Genomic DNA, 20,235 nt, shown 5'->3' with positions numbered 1-20,235 from the left:
TCATATGTGTTCAAAAACACTGCAAAAGTGGATTTTTCATAATATGTCCTCTTTAAATGAGTTCCCTGTTTTCACACGTTCAAAAAGCAAATCTTTGTTTTGCTCCACCTCTGGTGAGAAGATGCCAATTTTCATCTTGGAAAAGTTTATTTTCTTGTTTGACCTCAGTGGGCGGGGCAGGAGGGCATAACGAGTTTGAATTAATACGACCAAGGTTGATAAATGAGGGCAAATGAGTTTTTTTTAAATGAAAAATCGCAAGAATAATATTTGACGTCAAAGACATTTCTAGAAAATAAATAAAAATGCTCAAATTTGAGTAATAGCTGCTATTGTACAGTATGAAAGTCATAGGAAACTGACACATTGATAAGCTACATTCTTTTCTAATAGTCGTGTTTCAACCCTTTTTTTTAAAAAGAAGAATCACACCTTAGAGGCTTACGCTCCATCCACCACAAGGCTGTGACCCCATCACAAGAACCCATGGAGCAGGAGAACAAAAAAACACTTTGGTTCCAGTTTTATTAACACACCCAACACCTTAGCCTGTGTAACAAGACTGACACCTTTCACCAAGAATACATAGGCTGCTGTTTAAGCTGTTTGTGTTACCTTTCCCCTTGTTGAAATCCCACCATATATACCCTAGTGGGATACAAAGCTTTTCTTTCCTTCTCACTTTACTGCAGCTCTGTTCATTTATGCAGGTTTTCCAGCACTTTGCTCTATTGTTGGGAGGGATTATTTAGTGTAAACCGTGTTGTTATGCACCCCAGTTCTATTCCTCAGTATGACTTTAACATGTGTGTTTTTTTAGGAGCTGATTCCTGAGTTCTACTACCTGCCAGAGATGTTTGTGAACAGCAACGGTTACCATCTAGGGATGAGGGAGGACAGGACCATGGTCTGTGATGTGGATTTACCAGCCTGGGCCAAGAAACCAGAAGACTTTATCAGGATAAACAGGATGGTAAGAGGTGTATTTTATACGTTTCTTACCATATTCATTCACAAATGTATAATGTCAAACTTCTTCTTATGAGTTTTATGTGGGAAAAAAAATTATGAAATCACATTAACTGGGTTACATGTACTGAAAACACAAAGAAATAATAAAAAAAATAAATCCACAATTTTTTTCTTTACCAAGTGCTTGCATTTCTCTGGTTTGGCCATGTATTTAAACACAGTGTATGAATCCTGTCAAAATGTAATTGAAAAAGGCCAGAGAGGAGTTACTATAGACTTAGATAGGAACTTTATTTCAGAAGAGGAGTTTGTGCTTTTTTCTGATGTAGTATAAAGTAAAAGTTTGGATTTACCTATGAAATGTAGCCATAGAGGCCTCTGTATGAGGTAAAACAATGTTTTATCATTTTTTCCGGTTGTGTCTCACAGCCACGATAGCAACTATGTTCCCTTTGTTTTCCTGGAACCTTCCTGTGTCTCTCTGCCATTCACGAATCACTCAATAAAATGCATCAATCAATACTAACACTATTTACACTTTGACCTCAGCAATAGGACAAACAATGGATAGAGCATATGTGTCAAACACAAGGCCTGCAGGCCAAGTACGGCCCTTAATTAGATACATTTTGGCCAATGAGAGGCTTTAGAAAATATTACAGGAATGAAAATGTCCAGTCAAAAACTGTATTGTTTAGGTCTAAATAGTTGTTTTTAAAGTTGTACGGTGTATTTAAATATGGTTTGTTGTATGGTTTATTTGAAAAGTACTAAAATGTAAATGCACTGCAATAAATTATCTTTGAAAATGTTTGAAAATACATTTTCACAGTTTTCAAAATAATTCTGCCCAAAGGAGATTATTTTAGTAGCTATCATAGTGTTTTTCTCAGTATATGTGCTGTCCCAAGAATCACAGTTTTTTTGGATTGTCTCAAAGGACAATATTTATTTATTTATTCTTTTTTTTAACTTTATCTATCTATCTTGACCCTCTTACTCTCTTCATTGCCTAACGGTTTATAAACAGATAAATTAAAAAAAATGCAAATGGAATAATACACTAAAAGTTACATAATATTTCAAAAAAACTTGGATCTCTTAGGGCCTGTTCTAATATCTCGCTAACGTCCGGGATTTATTCTGTATGACCTGTACTACACAAAGCTGAATAACTTTTTATCAGGATAAATATCTATCTATTATTTAAAATATGAAATCAGTAAGTGCTGTGCTGTTCTGTGTGCATATTATTTGTTCTACAGATTAACAAATTTCAGGGTTCATACAATGAATATGCATTAGAACAAACCCCAAGTCTATCCACCCCTGAATTGATCAATACCTGAGAGAACTTAATTGTACTAAACGTTTAATATTCATAAAAACCATGTTTTGCTCGAACTTTCCAACAGTGTATATTAATGGCACGTTTTCATTGGTGGTATCGGCTCTACACAGCTCAGCACTCCTGGCTTTCAGGACCCGATAGTGTTTTTCCAGAGCGTTTCCAGACTCCATGGATTGCAGTTTTTTGCTGCCATCCTCACAAAATCGCAAGTTTCACACAAATCTCCAGTTTGTGACAAAAAGCTGAGAAAAACGCTTTAGGGACACCTCAACATTAGTTTCCTTCTATAAAACTACAAAAGCAGCACTGAGACTGGGCTTTTGAAATATTATTATTTCGTTATCTGCGTCAGAATTGAATGGTTTGCTTACTGTTGCTGTCCTCCAGGTCCCCCCCCCCCGTCAGTCTCTCCCACTCAACTTCCTCCGCTTGTCCCATTTTTTTTTTATTGTTTTATATCTCACCATCCGCGACACTCTCAATAGTCTACTTAGGTTCCACACATGCTCTGGTCGAGTGTGCGCTGCTGTGAACTTCAGCATCAACTCTTGTAGTGCCATTTTCTGTCTGACTGACTCCTTTCCTCTCCCTCTGAGCTCTGCCCATCACGAATGATCTCTCATCCATAGGTGCGCTGCTGCCACCTACATGTCACCAGTCGGTCACTAACATCAGTACAAGTTAGATATTCACCGGAGAGCTTCGTCACACTGTCGCCTAGCACCCCAGCTCAAAAACGCAATTCACGGCTATAGACGTCAATGGCAATGAATGAGTTAAAGGAGGAACTAAAAAGTCTTAATAAAAGTCATACATGGAGGAGGTACTTTTTTCCCAGTGGAAACGCGCAAAAAGAGAGTAGAGCTGGAGCCGAGTAAAGCCGATACCGTCAGTGGAAGTTTGCTCCTGAGTCTCTAAACAAGCCGTGCTTTGATGCATCGTATAGCATCCTGAGGTTAAGGAGTTGGATGCCGTGTTGGAACCAGAGTAGAGTGAGGCTGGAAACATTCTGACCTTTTCAGTCGGCGTGACAGAGCTGGGCTGGTCTTATGCAGGTGGACCTTTCCCTGTGATTCAGTTCCCACGGCGTGTAGTAGAAGCAGCAGCAGCAGTGTGTGTGCTGAAGATGGAGACAGAAAGGACTAAACATGTCTGCATCGTGAACAACAAAAGGAAAAAATTAAAAATAAGGACTTCACATGTGACACACATGGGATTTTGTCTTGCGCTTTCAGATCTGAACGCTGCTGTATTCACACGGACCAGTAAATCTCATACCTCTGCCTTAGTGTTTTTGCCTTTCTTTTGTTCTGCTCCATGCTAGCCTACACGCTCTCTTCTTCTATTACTTCCTTTCTGTCAGTGTATCTCTCTCATCCCCCCCCTCCTTCACTTGCTCTCTCTATTTTTCCTGCTCTCTTCCTCTTTTTTTTCCCCTTCCTGCCTCCCTCGCTCTCGCTTCCTCCTACTTTCCATCTTTGCATGTGCCACTTTCAATTGGCGTGATATGCCCTGTGGCAAAATGTGCCTGTGTGAGCTCCAGCAGGCTTTGTTGGTAATGGCTGTTATTCCTGATGCGAGGGGAGGAGTGTACATTTTATTCGGCATAGCCTTACCCTACCCATGCACGGGAATTATATTGTTTTGTATTCTGGGTCAATACATCACGCTGCCCCTCCCTACACAGCCTCCATAGGTATATTTATGATAATTTACAATCCTAAATCTTCTGCTAAATCCCTCTCCAACACTCCCTCATGAAATGTCGTCTCCATCCTGACTCTTTAAAGTCGTTTATCAGCTTCTCCTGCAGACGCCGTTTACACTAAGTGAACAAAGAACAGTAATAGTGTGTGTTTGTATGAATAGGATCATAAAATTAACACGAATAAATTCAGCTTTTAGATATTTTACGATCAGGTGCTTTAGGATTTGGTTGAGATTTAGTTGTCTGTGTATTTCAGAGATGGGCCACTGGTATCCCAGCAGGGGCCACAAGACTTTATTAACATTCGTGTCAGCATTTAGAATAACGACCAATCTGAGCATTATTACAGGAAAGAACAAAGGGTTTTGTGTCTTTTTAGTAGTAGTTTTGTGTGTTTTTGTTTGTTGTTGTTTTGTGTATTTGGAGTAATGTTGTGCGTCTCAGTTGTTCTTTTGTGTATTTTTATGTATAATGTATGTTTTTTGGAGTAATTTTGTGTTTTTGATTTGTTTATAGAGTCACTTTTGTGTGTTTGTTGTTGTTTTGTTTATTATTGGAGTAGTTTTTATGTTTTTTGATTAAGTTTTTGTGTTATTTGTGTCTATTTTTTCATTATTTTTCTCGTCCTTTTGCATATTTGTCTGTATAATGCATGTTTTTTAGAGTTATTTTTTGTATTTTTTTGTTGGTTTCTTTTATTTTTGTAGTACATTTTTGTGTTATTTGTGTCTTGTGTATTTTTCCATCATTTTGTGTGTTTTCTTCATCCTTTTGCATATTTTTTTGTATAATTTTTATTTTTTGGAATCATTTTGTGTATTTGTGTTCTCGTTTTGTTTCGTTTGTCGTAGTTTTTTTAGTATGTTTTCGAGTTATTCTTGTATTTTGGTGTATTTTTTGCATACTGTTCTCTTTAATGTATGTTTTTTATTTTGTGTGTTTTTGTTGGTATTTTGTGCTTTTGGAGTCATTTTTGTGTTTTTCTATTGTCATTTTGTTTATTTTTGTAGTAGTTTTATGTGGTTTTGGAGTAATTTTTTGTGTTATTCTTTTTTCTTCATTTTGTGTATTTTATTCATTCTTTAGCATATTTCTGTTGTCCTTTTGTGTATATTTTAGTCATTTCATATGTTTTTGGAGTCCTTTTATGTATTTTTGCTGGGGTTTGTTTTGTGTATTTTTGAGTTCTGTTGTGCTAAAGCTGTATTTGTGTTGTGTTTTTAAGCCCTGTGTGCAGCGTGTGTTGCTGCCGGTTTGCCTCTAACCTCTAATTGCCCTGTACTCCTCTGACAGGCTCTGGAAAGCGAGTTTGTGTCATGTCAGCTGCATCAGTGGATTGACCTTATTTTCGGCTACAAGCAGCGTGGCCCGGAGGCGGTGCGCGCCCTCAACGTCTTCCACTACCTGACTTACGAGGGCTCCGTCAACCTGGACAGTATCACAGACACTGTGCTCAGAGAGGTAAAGCACACCCATGTTACCTCAAAGAATGAAGCCCACTTTGTACCTGTTAGAGTTTCTGTTCTCGTGCCATAGGCGCACCTTCCCGTCATCATAAATCCTGGCATGTGTTTCATGCATCTGTCAATCAAAAACTGTGTCACGCAAATGTAGCTCGTGAGAGAATCAAACCATGACTGACTCATCGAGTTTACAAAAAGGTTAAACCTGAGTCATTAATTTCCACTCCTTCAAATCCTGTCATGCCATTTATTTTTGTAATTAAGGATGTAGCATTTTATTCATTTGATCAATGAATCGATTAATATTCCTACGATCCAAATACATCGATCTGCGCTCTGCAATGACATATATTGATAAAAGGTAATCAATCGATTGCATCGATACAAGGCATAAATGCATTGGATTTAAGCACAGCAGATTTTATATGAATGTGTTTTTAAAGCACTTTCATCATTAAAGACGTATTACAGCCGACTGTGTTGGCTGTCTGTGACGTCACGCTGGGCGCGCCAGCAGACAACAAACAAAATGGAGAAGCCAGCGAGCGAGAAATGGATCAATAATCCACCTTTGGGTCCAGTGTGTGGAAACACTTTGGCTTTAACACAGACGGAATATATCCTAAAGGACAAGCTTCATGTTCACCATCAAGATAAAAGGAAAAGTATCAGGTTTAAACAAGTAGAAGAGACAGGTAAACCTAATATGTATTTTTATTGATTATTGAAAATGAGAGCAGAAAGTTTAACATGCTGGTAATTTAAACTGAAGTGTTGGTTGGACTTTATTTAAATCAAATGTGAATACATTTGTTGTTATTTTCTTTATTTGTTTGTTCATGTCTATAATTAATTTATTGCCGATTCCCTTACAAGAAACATCAGGAATCTATGAAACCATACCTGCACTGTACAGTATTCGGGTGTTTGTTTCACTCACACTGGTTACATTAATCAATTGATTTCAAGTCACTAAATCATTTTGGATCAAGTCGTTCTAAATTAATTCATTCATTTCGTCCTTGAATCGAATCTGCAACAAAGAATTGTGATTCAAATCGAATCCTTGGTTAAACGAAACGTTAAACCCCTAGTTGTAACCTCACAATTCACTTTTTTTTGTTTTTTTTATTGGTTTAACTGACCGTTCTCTGAAATCTGATTAATAAATCCTCCTCTGCTTCCTGATCAATCGCTGTAGGTCAAACCCAGCAATAGACGAAGAGCAAAATACTTTACCTGCCCCTGTAATAATTGAAAAATTAGCAGCTTTGACTGTAATACTTGCAAACGCTCTAATTGTACAGCAAAGGGGAGCAGAGACTGCAGCAGCTGGCACACATTGCGGTTCTTTCCAGTGTGAGCTCGTCTCTCCCTGCGATATCCACCATCTGCTGTCTGCAAAACAAGTCATTTATATACTGTCACTTCCAGGGGAGCCTTTATTTATCAAGTGACCACTATGCAAATCACCTGAAGAAGATTTGCCCAATCTAATTACCAAAGCATATTGTGAAAGCGTGGCTTTTCATCTGTTTGAGAGGCACTTTCAGATGGGCCCTTGTTTATTTTGCATCATGACTGTTGGGTTTTTATCCGACTGCCACCGTGACTGTTCCACACAGAGAGATGACAGTGTTGTTGGAGGCCTTGCGTCTCACTCGGCTTAATTGTACTCAGTCTGTAGCCTATTATGACATTTAATATTTGTGCTGTAGAAAAAAAGAAACTCACCTATTTGAAACTGATGTAATGCTCTTATGATGAGTGCTAATTAAGAAAAGTCTCTCTTTACATCACGTGGCAAACTCAAGGCCCGGGGGCCAAATCTGTCCCTTTAGAGCAGTGGTTCTCAAGCTTGGGGTCGCCAGATGCCTTCAAGAAACTAAGAATATTTTCTTAACAATTTGAGCCCATTTTGGCTTATTATTACCCTTTTTCTGCAACTTCACCAAACTTTTCATATATTTTCATCTTTTTTCATCACTTTTTCTTGCCATATTTTTGCTCCTTTAAATGAATTTTTGCTTCATTACTCCCATTTCTGCCATGTCTCCCTCAAATTTCAATACCTTTTGAGCACATTTTTTCCACATTCCACATTCATGATTTGTCATGCCCATTATCTGCCAGATTAAACTAATTGTTCCTACTTTTTTAAAATTAACCCAATTCCCCCTCTTCCCATTTCTGCCACTTTTAAGCCAATATTGTCACTTTGAACCTTTTTTTACCACTTTTTCTCTGTTTTTGCCTACTCTAATTTGTAACTTTTAACCAATCTCTGTTTTTTAAAAAAATTTGTTTCACCACTTTTTCCACTATTTTTGATCACTTTTAACCCATTTTATTGCTGAAACAAGGATTTACATCTCTAAGATGACTGTATACTATGACAAATAATAATAAACTTCCTGGATTACAGTGGATATTATTCAGATAAATCAATAAATGTCATTATCACAGATTCATAGAACAATGGACCATAATTTTGTTGACTTTATGGATGGGCCCCAAAAAGCTCTCCCCTTTATCCCCCCTTATAGATGACCCTGTCTACACATGACTGTTTTTCAGTGTTCATGTCTGTGTTCAACCACCTTCAGGTACAGTGGGGGGGCCCCAATCTCTGGCACCAGTATTTTGGGGGTCGTGACCTGAAAAGGTAGAGTACCACTTATTTAGAGCATCCAATTTGGCCCATGGCTGCAAACAAAAAAGTCAGAGAAGCCATGAAACACTGTGTAAATTACCAACAAATTCAGTTGTTAGATTTCTCAAAATTAATACAAAAATTCAATGAAAAAACACCACAATGTCAGCAGGGCTCACACACTTCCCACGCTTATATCACATGATGGCAGTCTCAAATTTTTAAAAGAACTCTCAATTTTTCCAAAATCCTGCAATTTTCCTAAAATTATTCAACAAAATTTCCAGAAATGATGTAAAAATGGGTCACAAAATCAAATGAAACTAAAGATCTGTCATTTATTGCTTTGATATTATCACTGCTGTACATATTTTCTACTACTATATATTTATGCATTATAATGATAAAATCACCCATTTTCCCACCTAAAATCTGCTGCCCACTTAAGGTTTGACACCCTTGCTCTATATAAAAAAAATCATAATTTTAATTAAAATTCTAAACCAACTGTCATACATTATAGGCAAGGATAAATGTATTTGTATAGCTGATTAAAATTATTGAAAAGTGCCACAGAAAACATTAAATAGTTTAAAAACCATTAAGAACATTAAAATCAGCAGTAAAAATAAATAAAGTGATTTAAAATCTCCCACTCAGTCGTAAATTGCATTGGATATTGTCTTAGAAAAGAAAGAAAGGAATAAAAGAAAAAGAAAGGAAAAAAGAAAATTACGCAACAAAACCAATAAAATTAACAATAGTCTATCTTTTAAACTAATTTAAGTATTGACGTCATAAAGTAATCATTCATTTATTCATTGATGGACCAAAGATGGTTGAATTTGTATTGACTTCTGGTTCCTGTGTTATTTATGAAATTGATCAGTTGACTTGTATTGATTCATTGAGGGTCTGACAGGTGCAGCTGCAACATTGGACTCAGTCACAACAAATTCAGGCTGTTTGAAATGTCACAAAATTAGAGGTCATGAGAGATCATTTCCACCCCGCGTGTCAGAAGGAAAATGATGACACCTCCTGACATGCTGCCGGGCCCCCAGTGGAGGGCACGGTGACAGCTCTACTGGGCAAGATGCCGAAACAGCGGTCCGACACAGCGATGCCTCCTCTGACAGCCTTCTGTCCTGGAAAAACATGACAGCAAGCTCTTGATTCAGACCCCACTGCGTCGCTCAGACGTACGCAGACAAATTATTCAGTGGGAGTCCATTCCCAGCCCTATCCCTCCACTCCTGCCCCTTTAGGTCAACCAAGACTAGCAAATATGGTGACAATCAGCAGCCTGTGAAAATCAACTTGATTTTATCATGATTTTAATCACAGTATTGATTTGAAACTATAATAATGCTTGTAAACAACAATTTTACATAGTTTTCTCATAAACTTGCAGGGAATCTCCCAATTTTCCAGATACAAAGCTGTCATTCAATAAAAAACTACGGCCCTCAAAGCTCACAACACAACACAGAATGATGAATGCCACAACACAACATTCATATGTATTGAACAACTAAACAAATATGAGACAAAAACTTGGTCAACAATTTTCTGAAAATCATTTTCTGGAGGCAAGTATCCCTGGGGTAAAATTGACCCCAAATGTAAAATGTGTAATAAAATCAGTAATATTTGAGGACAATAGGAGGGTTAAAGTATTTATCAGATGTAAAGTAAGCTAGTTTTATATTGGTTTGGCAATGCCAGGTGCTGAGTCATGATCCCACGCTGCTGCGTAGTGGACGTGATAAAGCTGTGTGTCACTGTACTGCATGAGTTCGCCTCAGGATGCAGCTGCAGTATCTGTCACCTGTTCTAGCTGTTCAAGAGTTGCAATCGCTCACCTCTAAACCTCTAATGCCTAAAAGTCAAAGGAACTGACAGGCAAACACACAATGTTAAGTGAGATTTTCGCTGCTCACCCAAGCAAGGCAACTTTTGCTGGAAGGCGAGATCATCCAGATGGCTCTTGGGAAAGAAAAAAAAGAAAAGAAAGAGGGTGACTTATCAGCCAAAAAGCAGAGCCTGAAGTGACTTAAACTAATGAACTGTCTGTTAAGTGCTCTCCAGCTCACACTCAGACAGAGATGCGATAGAGATAAGTTTTTGACGTACATCACAGAGGATTAGCGGTGTGCACCTGAGAGATATTGGCATGTTTTGATCATTGGGTGGAGGAACATGTTCTTGGATTAACCTTCAACATTATGAACAACGCAACACTTTTGTTTTTACTCCCATTTTTCATGAGCTGAACTCAAAGATCTAAAACATTTTCTATAAACACAAAAAACCTATTTCTCACAAATATTGTTCACAAATCTGTCTAAATCTGTGTTAGTGAGCACTTCTCCTTTGTAGAGATAATCCATCCCACCTCACAGCTGTGGCATATCAAGATGCTGATTAGACAGCATGATTATTGCACAGGTGTGCCTTAGGGTAGCCACAATAAAAGGCCACTCTAAAAATGTTCAGTTTAATCACAGCACAATGCTACAGATGTCGCAAATTATGAGGGAGTGTGCAATTGGCATGCTGACTGCAGGAATGTCCACCAGAGCTGTTGCCCGTTAATTGAATGTCCATTTCTCTACCATAAGCTGTCTCCAAAGGTGTTTCATAGAATTTGGCAGTACACCGCAGACCACGTGTAACCACACCAGCCCAGGACCATCACATCCAGCATGTTCACCTCCATGATCGTCTGAGACCAGCCACCCGGGCAGCTGCTACAGCAATCACTTTGCATAAACAAAGAATTTCTGCACAAACTTTCAGAAACCGTCTCAGGAAAGGTCATCTGCAAGCTCGTTGTCCTTGTTGGGGTCTTTATCTGACAGCAGTTTGTCGTTGTAACCGACTTGAGTGGGCAAATGCTCACATTAGATGGCATCTGGCTCATTGTAGAGGTGTTCACTTCATGGAGGAATCCCGGTTTTCACTGTTCAGGGCAGGTGGCAGACAGTGTGTGTGGCGTTGTGTGGGTTAGCGGTTTGCTGATGTCAACATTGTGGATGGAGTGGCCCATGGTGGTGGTGGGGTTATGGTATGGGCAGGCGTAGGTTATAGACAACGAACACAGGTGCATTTTGAATGCACAGAGATACCGTGACGAGATCCTGCCCATTGTTGTGCCATTCATCCACGACCATCACCTCATGTTGCAGCAAGATAATGCACGGCCCCATGTTGCAAGGATCTGTACACCATTCCTGAAAGCTGAAAACATCCCAGTTGTTGAATGGCCAGCATACTCACCGGACATGTCACCCATTGACCATGTTTGGGATGCTCTGGATCGGCATATACGACAGCGTGTTCCAGTTCCTGCCAATATCCAGCAACTTCACACAGCCATTGAAGAGGAGCGGACCAACATTCCGCTGGCCACAGTCAACAACCTGATCAACTCTATGCGAAGGAGATGCGTTGAACTGCTTGATGCAAATGGTGGTCACACCAGATACTGACTGGTTTTCTGAACCCCCTCCCAGACCCCCCAGTAAAATAAAACTGCACATTTCATGGTGGCCTTTTATTGTGGCCAACTTAAGCAACACCTGTGCAATAATCATGCAGTCAAACTAGCATCCTGATATGCCACACCTGTGAGGTGGGATGGATTATCTCTGCAAAGGAGAAGTGCTCACTAACACAGATTTAGACAGATTTGTGAACAATACTTGTGCAAAATAGGTCTTTTGTGTCAATAAAAAATGTTTTAGATCTTTGAGTTCAGCTCATGCAAAATGGAGCAAAACAAAAGTGTTGCATTTATAGTTTTGTTCAGTGTATATATCACACCAGGTCTGTCTGTGCACACCCAAGTATTGTGGCATATGGACTAAAAGCCAGCTTTTCCACGCCACGGTAGGCTAAGCAAGAGGGATATAACACTGATGACGTGCATGTCAAACACTGCACAGAGTTGAAAAGTTTATTGTTCCGGATCGCGTTGGGGACATTGGCACTTTCTTTAGTAGCATGAATTGGTTGCCTTAAGATACCTCATGACAGTGCAGATTGTAGATGATGAGAAAGAGGATGCGGTCAACAGAAAGTTGCTCTCCGAAGCTCACCCCACCAGCATGACGCAAGCCAAACAAAAACACCGCCAGGTGAGCGCACGTACTAATATGACCTACTCCCACAGTGCCACGCCCAATCGCCGTGGTGCAGAAGCAGACAGGATATAAAAGAACTGAGAGATATCATCACTCATCAGTCCAGAGATCTTAATCTAGTCAATCTGGAAACCATAATTTTTATTCTGGAAGCGCAAAAAAATTATGAAATGACAACTCAGAGAGCGCAAACCCCCGCCAGGTTTAGAGGCACAAAGTCACCAGCCGGTGGTGCTGTAGAACCAGACAAACATCCATATTTGGCACCAAACTTTGTTCTGGATACTGTATCCACAGTACCTGCCAGATCATTTTCAAAATCGAAGTCGTTCTTCCTTTTTGAAATTGTCTATCAGCTCACCAAATTTCATTTAAACAGAGGCTCACAAGCAGGTCACAGTGGTTTGATTATATATCTCGATGACTGGTGATTCATGAGGTTCAAAAAGTGAGTTAGAAAACCTCTGGCTGAGAAAAACTGTAACTAAAACAGATTTTTAGAGTGGATGCCATTATTGGGGGTTTTAAAAAGTCAGTAATCTGCTGTTAACTGATACATGAACTAAGAACATTGATATACACACAGGATATATACTCTACATGAACATTAATATCCAAAATATGATACAAGACAAAGAGGCAAAGCACTACTAAAACTTCCGCCAATTTAGAAAAGTTCACCAAATTTCATTTAAATCTGTTCATAACTTTTTGAAATATCCATGCTCAAGGACTTCTGTAGGTACTGTATCTACTTAACCTGCCAGATCACCGCCAAAATCAAACTCTTTCTTCCTTTTGACATTGTCTATCAGCTCACCAAATTTCAGTTAAACCAGTTTGAAACATTCTGAGATATCTTGCCAACAAACATCCACATAAACAGACGGACGGCAGGTTAAAGCATTACCTACAAAAACACAGCAAAAATACATAAAATGACTGAAAACCATAAACAACCATATAAATAACAGTAAACATATTTTTAAAAAATTTACATCACACCCATTGATCTCAATTTCTTTAATTTAACAAATGTTGTGAACTTGTGACCCTAAGCTTGACCTCTAATAGCTCTTAATGACTTTATTATTGTTGTCCTGTTACCTCTTTTGTTGTAAAAACACTGAGTAACACCTGAGTAACAGTTTCCAAATGTTCTGGACACTCTCTGAGGAAACTTTCCTCTTCATGTCACTGCACTCAGCAGAGAGAGTTAGAGACTTTTTGGAGCTGTGGAAGATAGAAAGTGACCCGGAGGTGTTGGGGGCAAAGTCCTGCCTTGCAGGTGGCCTGTCTTGATTCAGTACTACCTTTAAAGTACCCATGCTGAGTTCCCCTGCTGTGGCATGTGCTACCCAATGGGTCCTTTTGATATTGAGCAGTGTGTACAGGCAGGGGAAAATGAGGGCTAGTTGCACAGGCAGTCAGGAGGGCGGGTGAGAGGCTGAGCGATGTATGTTCCATTGTGCGCCGTGGCATTGACGGACGTCTACAAGCTCCCCTCTGATGGTGGAAGTGGCTCCAGTCACATCAATCACTACCAGCGAGGAGTGCCCCACTTTCAGTCAAACCTCGGCATCTCTTACAGCTTGTTTCCCTCTGCCGCTGCAAACCAATCACCTCCTTTCTAACATTAAGGGCTTCATTCTTCTGGTGTTCTTCTTTTTCTATTCATTAGGGTTTGTTTTAGTACCGGGCACATTAATTGGTGCAGCTGATTAATGGGCTGATTTTAGCTTAATATCCCAGCAGATTAAGCGTTCCATTTTGCCTTTTCCGATTTATCCATGTTTACTGTTTGCAATTAAAGCAACTTTTTTTTTGAATTTATTTTATTAGTTTTTATACATTGTAATCCAGCAGAGGTGTAAAGAGTGCTGATATATCCTACTCAAGTAGAAGTACTGTTACTTAATTGATGTACACAGTCCTACATAAAATACTCAAGTACAAGTAAAAAGTAGCTCAATTAAAGAGTACTCAAAGTACAAGTTACCGGTTACTTTCCCCCCATGTTTATTTTTGGTAATAAATCTTGCTACGTTCCCTTGCGCACAGTAAACATCTTCATGTAGAAACTTCAAAAGGAAGAGACCAAATCTTGCACAATTGGAACTTAATTTATTTTCCACAAAGGCATCTGTATAAAATAAAAAGTTTGTCAAAATGTACAATTGTTTTTTAAATAAAATATTACCAATGAATTCAGTTTCAAAATTAAAAAAATTATTAGGCTTGAAGTATAGCTAAGTTTATGAACTCTGAAACAGTGATGAGCCTAATGTTGCATGTGGGCGACAACATAATGGGTAGAAACCTCAACCTGAACCTGAAGTGGCTGGGCGTTGATCAGAAATGGCACCACTAAGAACATATGGAAACGGCTGGGTGTAAAAATGTAACACATTACTTTTAAAAGGTACTTAAGTAAAAGCAAAATTACTGATATAGAAATATTTATACATATTAATCAGTGTCTTAAAGTCTTTATTACTTCAACCAAAGAGGTGATATTTTCACCAGCTTCTGTCTGCCTGTTAATGTAGATGATTGTTAACGAGTTAAATCCAAAATTTCTGAATGGATTTAAATGAAATTTGGTGATCTAATAGACAATGTTGAAAGGAAGAAAGAGTTCGATTTCTGAGATGAACCAGAAGATACTGTAGATACAGTATCCAGAAGAAGTTTTTGACCCAGGATATTTCAAAAAGGTATGAATGTATTTAAATGTAATTTGGTGAGAGCTGATCTAAACTTGGCTCTCCGAGTGCTCTTGTGTTGACAGTGTTCCTATTAAAGTTCCTCATTTTTAATTCAGTAGTGATTTGCCACTTTGTCTTGAATATTTGGGTATTTATGTTCATGTAGAGCAGTGTTTCTAAAATGGGGCATTGTAGGGGCTATGTGAGAAGGAGAAAGTGGGAAAATAACAAACGAATGCATTAAAAATATGGGGTTTTATAATGTTTGTTTCTAGTTCAAAATGATAATCATAATAATGATGATGGAAATGATCTTGATTAGAACATGAACTGATAATACAAGGTCAATCTTGCTCCCGCAGGCGAGAGGATGGGAAAAAGATCATAACTATACAAATAAATCTATTCAGGAGGCACTAAATACTATTTCTTTCTACTTATTTACAAAATGAGATCCTTTAAAATGTCATCATTATGCTCTATAGTTCTTTTTTCATAGAACTCTGAGCAAAATGTTGTAGTCAAACAAAAGAGGGTGTTGATGTAGAGTATCTATACTATGTGTATTTCAATGTTCGTATATCATATATCGGTTATCAGCAGATTTCTGGTTTTTTTAAAATCCCAATATTGGTATCGGCTCTAAAAAATCCCACATCGGTCATGTTTCAGTGTCTTTAGTGACTGTTTTTTTCTCAGCCACAGGTTTTCTAACTCACTTTTGAACCTCGTGAATCACCCCACTGAAGTATCTCAATCAAACCACTGTGACCTGCTTGAGCCTCTGTTTTATTCGTACATGCTTTTCCCCCCTTTGTCTCCAACACAATAACATCTAAAAGCATGGCGGCCTTTCCTGCAGTCCTGGCTGGATGTCACTCTGGGTTAACGTTGTGTAGTTGGGGTGGGGTGGGGGCGGGGTGCTTCTGGAAATGGGAATGGTTAACTGAAGCATGTTAATAGGAAAAGGCTTGTCTCTCCATACTAACAGTTGGATGACTCTGCAGGCTGAGGGTGGGGGTGGGGGGGGAGGGGGAGCACCCAGGTGGATTGGAAGTGCACCCCTTTCCCTTCACCCTCCCTCCTCAGAGGCACGGCTGAGTTAGGATTTGCTTGCATTGTCAAGTAACGCATTGACCCATCACTTTGATGCATATTGATTGTGACAGCCGCCCTCGCTCTCCTTCTCTCTCTTTCTCTCCTCTCTCTCTCCATCCTCTCTCTCTCTCTCCCCTCTCTCTCGTCTCTCTCTCTCTCTCGGTCGATCTCATCTCTATCTCGCCCGCTGCAGTGCCTCTCTACTCCTCTCTCTCTCTCGCAGGCCACCGAGGCACAGATCCAGAACTTTGGACAGACGCCATCTCAGTTTGCTTATGAGCCACATCCTCCACGCAGCTCTGCCATACACCTGGTGAGAACAGGCATTATGATGGGAAAAATCCCAGTAGCTCCAGATGGCTAGTGTGTGTGTCTATACTCATTCAAACCTGGAACCACATTTGTAGTTGGAGGAAATAATGCCTTGACTTCACACTTCTAAAATTTTGATTTAGTTTAGTATTTCATAATGAAGAACAAGTCTTTTTTTTTTTTTTTTTTTTTTTTTTAGCCTCCTGATGATGACAAACTGTCAATCTGACCACATTATTTTACTACTCATGTTCTACTGCTGTGTAGTTTAAGGAAAGAGTGCTCCCTACTGGTCTAATGAGCCATTTTCCTGCTCCTCCAAGTTAAGTCTATGACCCAGTTGTTTAAAAAAGATGTAATCTGAATCAAAACTATCCAGAATTATTTTTTGCCATTTAGGATCACGTAATTCGTCTATTTATCCGAGGTGTTCAAAGCAAAAATGGATTGCATAATTGATGATTAATTACAAGGACCAATCTGAAGATTAATACAAAGAACAAGTTTTAGTCAGCATTTTGTCATCATTTTATATATTTGTTTTGTTTTTTGTTGTCATTTTCTATATTTTTTTGTGTTTTTGTTGTCATTTTCTATATTTTTTCTCTCATTTTGTGTGTTTTTGTTTTATTGGAATCCTTTTATGCATTTCTTTTGTCATTTTGTGTAATATTTTCCATTGTGTATTGTTGCTGTTGTTCTTATGTTATGAGTCATTTTGTGTATTTTTGTTGTAATTTCGCATTGTTTTTGTGTATGTTTTTTTGTGTATGTATGTGTTTTTGGTGTAAAGATGTGCATTTTTTGGTCCTTTGAGTAATGTTTTGTTTTTTGTTTTTTGTGCATTTACTTTGGGGGCATAATCAGTTCATAATCTGTTTCATATTCAACCATGTCTTCCCCGTTCTTTTCTACCAGTCCATGTGTCTCTGTAGATCTCAGTTAACTGCGTTCTTCCATTCATTGCCTCCAATAAATCATCTCTATCTCATATCTCTGCTATTTCGCTCCTTCTTTACATGAACGCCACCTCCACTTCTTCTCACCATTGTTTCCTTCCAACAGAGTCCTTTAATGTTCAAGGACCAGATGCAACAGGATGTCATCATGGTGCTGAAGTTTCCGTCTAACTCTCCTGTGACCCACGTGGCCGCCAACACGCTGCCCCACCTCACTGTACCCGCCGTGGTCACCGTCACCTGTAGCCGCCTGTTTGCTGTCAACCGATGGCACAACACTGTCGGTAAGACTAGATATATAATTACAGAACTCTCTCCCGGTCAGTTCCGGTCAGACTGCCCTATGCAGGCCAGATACCATGGTACACTGATAGGAGACACCAAGGCCTCTGACTGAGGAGGCTCTGCTATGTTTTGACTATGGCTATCAGCAACATGCATAACCCTGAGAGCATTGAACAGCAGCAGATTCACTGAAGCAAACACGCTGAAGGATGGTTAGCCTCTGAGATCCCAGATTGCTTTGGCGCCCAAAACCTTATCACCAAGTAAACCCTTCATCCACATCTGACCAGCAACCCTAAAGCATGACTCCATCTCATTTATCAAAACTAGCACTACAACTACTACTAGCTTCTTCTGTTACTGCTTGCAACTTTGAATACAATCATTTAAAAAAAATTACTAGAACCAACAAGAAAAAGCTCAAAATAATAAAAATAAACAAACAAGAGCACTCGGAGAGCGCAAACCTTCACCAAGCACCAAATCTCCTTTGTCAGATATTGGCAGTCACTGTATCTGAATCATTGATCCTGATCATGCTACTATGATCATCAATCACACTTTAAAGGCATCTTTTGGCCCGAAAATTGTGTTTAGCGGGCCCAATTCAGACTCTACCTCCGAAAACTTGACTAGACGTTTTTGTTGATACCACGTATTTCCCAATCTAAGCACTTAAAATCATATTTCACATATAAATATTGTATTTATCCATGGTTGAATCACATATGCATATTGTATTATTACACGTGATTTAGCGGGATCTTCTGAGTCCTTGCTGCTGCAGATACACAGCAAAACCGGAGGCGGTGGGGATTGCCGGACTGCAGTTACGCAGTGGAGCAGATACACATCTAGTGGAAATCCAGGGTAAAGCTTGACTCCGTGTCATTCATCCAAACCACCACAACAAGACCAAATCAGAAGTTAAACTATTTAAAAAAGTGTGCCACACCACATGTGATACCTACCACAGCAGTGGCCCCAGAAACTCACTTCATCACTGTCACACAGACCCTTCCCTGTGCTCTTAATAGAGCTGTATCCAGCAGGCTATTCGTGCGAGGCTATAGCACCTCCCAGGTAAGCTGACCATGAGTGTTTCCACATGTTACTTTCCAGACATGTGTGAACAACATTACCCACAGAGCCCCTCCTGGAGAATCAGCCTCACCTCAGGGTCAAGGGGCCAAAGAAATGGTTACTCAGAAATTAGGCCACAACTGCACCGCATTTGCCTCACACATCCCCATCTGTCAGGGTAGGAACACATAGAGCATGAGGACCAAAGAGTGTGCACGGTGCTGCTCCAGCACTAATGAACACAGCTGCAGCTCCTGCCATCCTGTTGGAGAGAAAGGGAAATGTGGTTTGGCTTTTTTTCACTATAATAACGATAATAGGGCGGCCATATTTTTAGGCATGTTTCTAAAGCTGGCTTCAGGTACCGGGACGAAATGTCTTCATTCAGTTTGACATTCAGGGGAAAAAAACACCCACTTAGACAGATGGACCTGCAGGACTTCCACTACCTGGAAGAGTTTAGGAATTAGCCTGGCTCTAAGCAAGTTTTCAATTACAATTCAATCTTCAATTATCCATGTTCAATTACACCTCAATTACGATTACGGTGATCAGCAGTTTTTCCCAATTTTCATTTAGTTACAATTATGTTCTCAATTACTAAAGTTCAAATTTAATTAATCACAATTACTGAACCGTTAATGAATGACCTCATAAAACGTAACCTTCCTCTTGTGTTAACTTTCTGTTAGCATCTCTTGATGATATCGGGTCAATTTTGTTCCATTGTTTTAAATATATCAGCTGTAAAATACACAAAAAATATTATTAAAATAATGAATATTATTATTATTATTATTATTATTATTATTATTATATTTTTTTATGGTGAAATGATCCTGAAGAAAACTGACAGGTAGTTTACAGTACAGCTAAGTATGTGTAAGCAGGGTTGGGAGGGTCACTTGTAAAAAGTAATCCGGTACAATTACAAGTTACCTGTTGAAAAATGGAATCAGTAATTTAGCCTGGAATCAGTAGCCAGGCTTGGGGAGTAACGGATTACAAGTAACCGAGTTACGTAATCTGGATACAAAAGTAATGTAACTGTAATCTGTTACAGTATATTTAAAAACATCTAATCAGATTACTGGTATTTTTGATCAAAAAAGGGATTACTTAGTGGGATTACATTTTAAAAGCAAGTGGAATATACACCGTGAAACAAATACACACAGTGTGCGCGCACACATTGCGGCAATTCACGGCAGTTGACCATAACAAATGAACACGTGAAACCAGCACTGCCTGCCTGGCTGTTTATCATCATGAACCTGGAGCTTTTGCTGTATGGAAACTCCTGCGTAATTTTTAGTTTAAATCCGAAAAAAAAAGGAAAGACTCTATCTCAGTACAATGAAAATGTTGTCATCCTCCAGGGATTCCACCTCCAATCTCATGAAACATCTAACGGTAAATTTGCAGAAACTCACAGAAATACAGTAAGATAAACCTGGCTACTTCTACTTATTGCTTAAAACAGTAAAACATAACC

At 39.0% G+C, this 20,235-nt stretch overlaps 1 protein-coding gene across 1 annotated transcript in view; it reads left to right on the top strand.

The window, feature by feature from the left end:
• The window catches only part of nbeab (neurobeachin b), a 314,839-nt gene that overhangs the window by 281,740 nt on the left and 12,864 nt on the right, over positions 1-20,235 (top strand). Inside the window, exons 46-49 of the mRNA XM_028465652.1 lie at positions 821-973; positions 5,325-5,492; positions 16,325-16,414; positions 17,479-17,656. Of these exons, the coding sequence (XP_028321453.1) occupies positions 821-973; positions 5,325-5,492; positions 16,325-16,414; positions 17,479-17,656 (589 nt within the window). The remainder of the gene's footprint in view (positions 1-820; positions 974-5,324; positions 5,493-16,324; positions 16,415-17,478; positions 17,657-20,235) is intronic.

This window comes from Gouania willdenowi, chromosome 13 (assembly GCF_900634775.1).
Source record: "Gouania willdenowi chromosome 13, fGouWil2.1, whole genome shotgun sequence".
Classification (NCBI taxonomy): Eukaryota; Metazoa; Chordata; class Actinopteri; order Blenniiformes; family Gobiesocidae; genus Gouania; species Gouania willdenowi.
The sequence above is the reverse complement of the archived record's forward strand: the minus strand, read 5'-3'. Positions and strand labels throughout refer to the sequence as shown.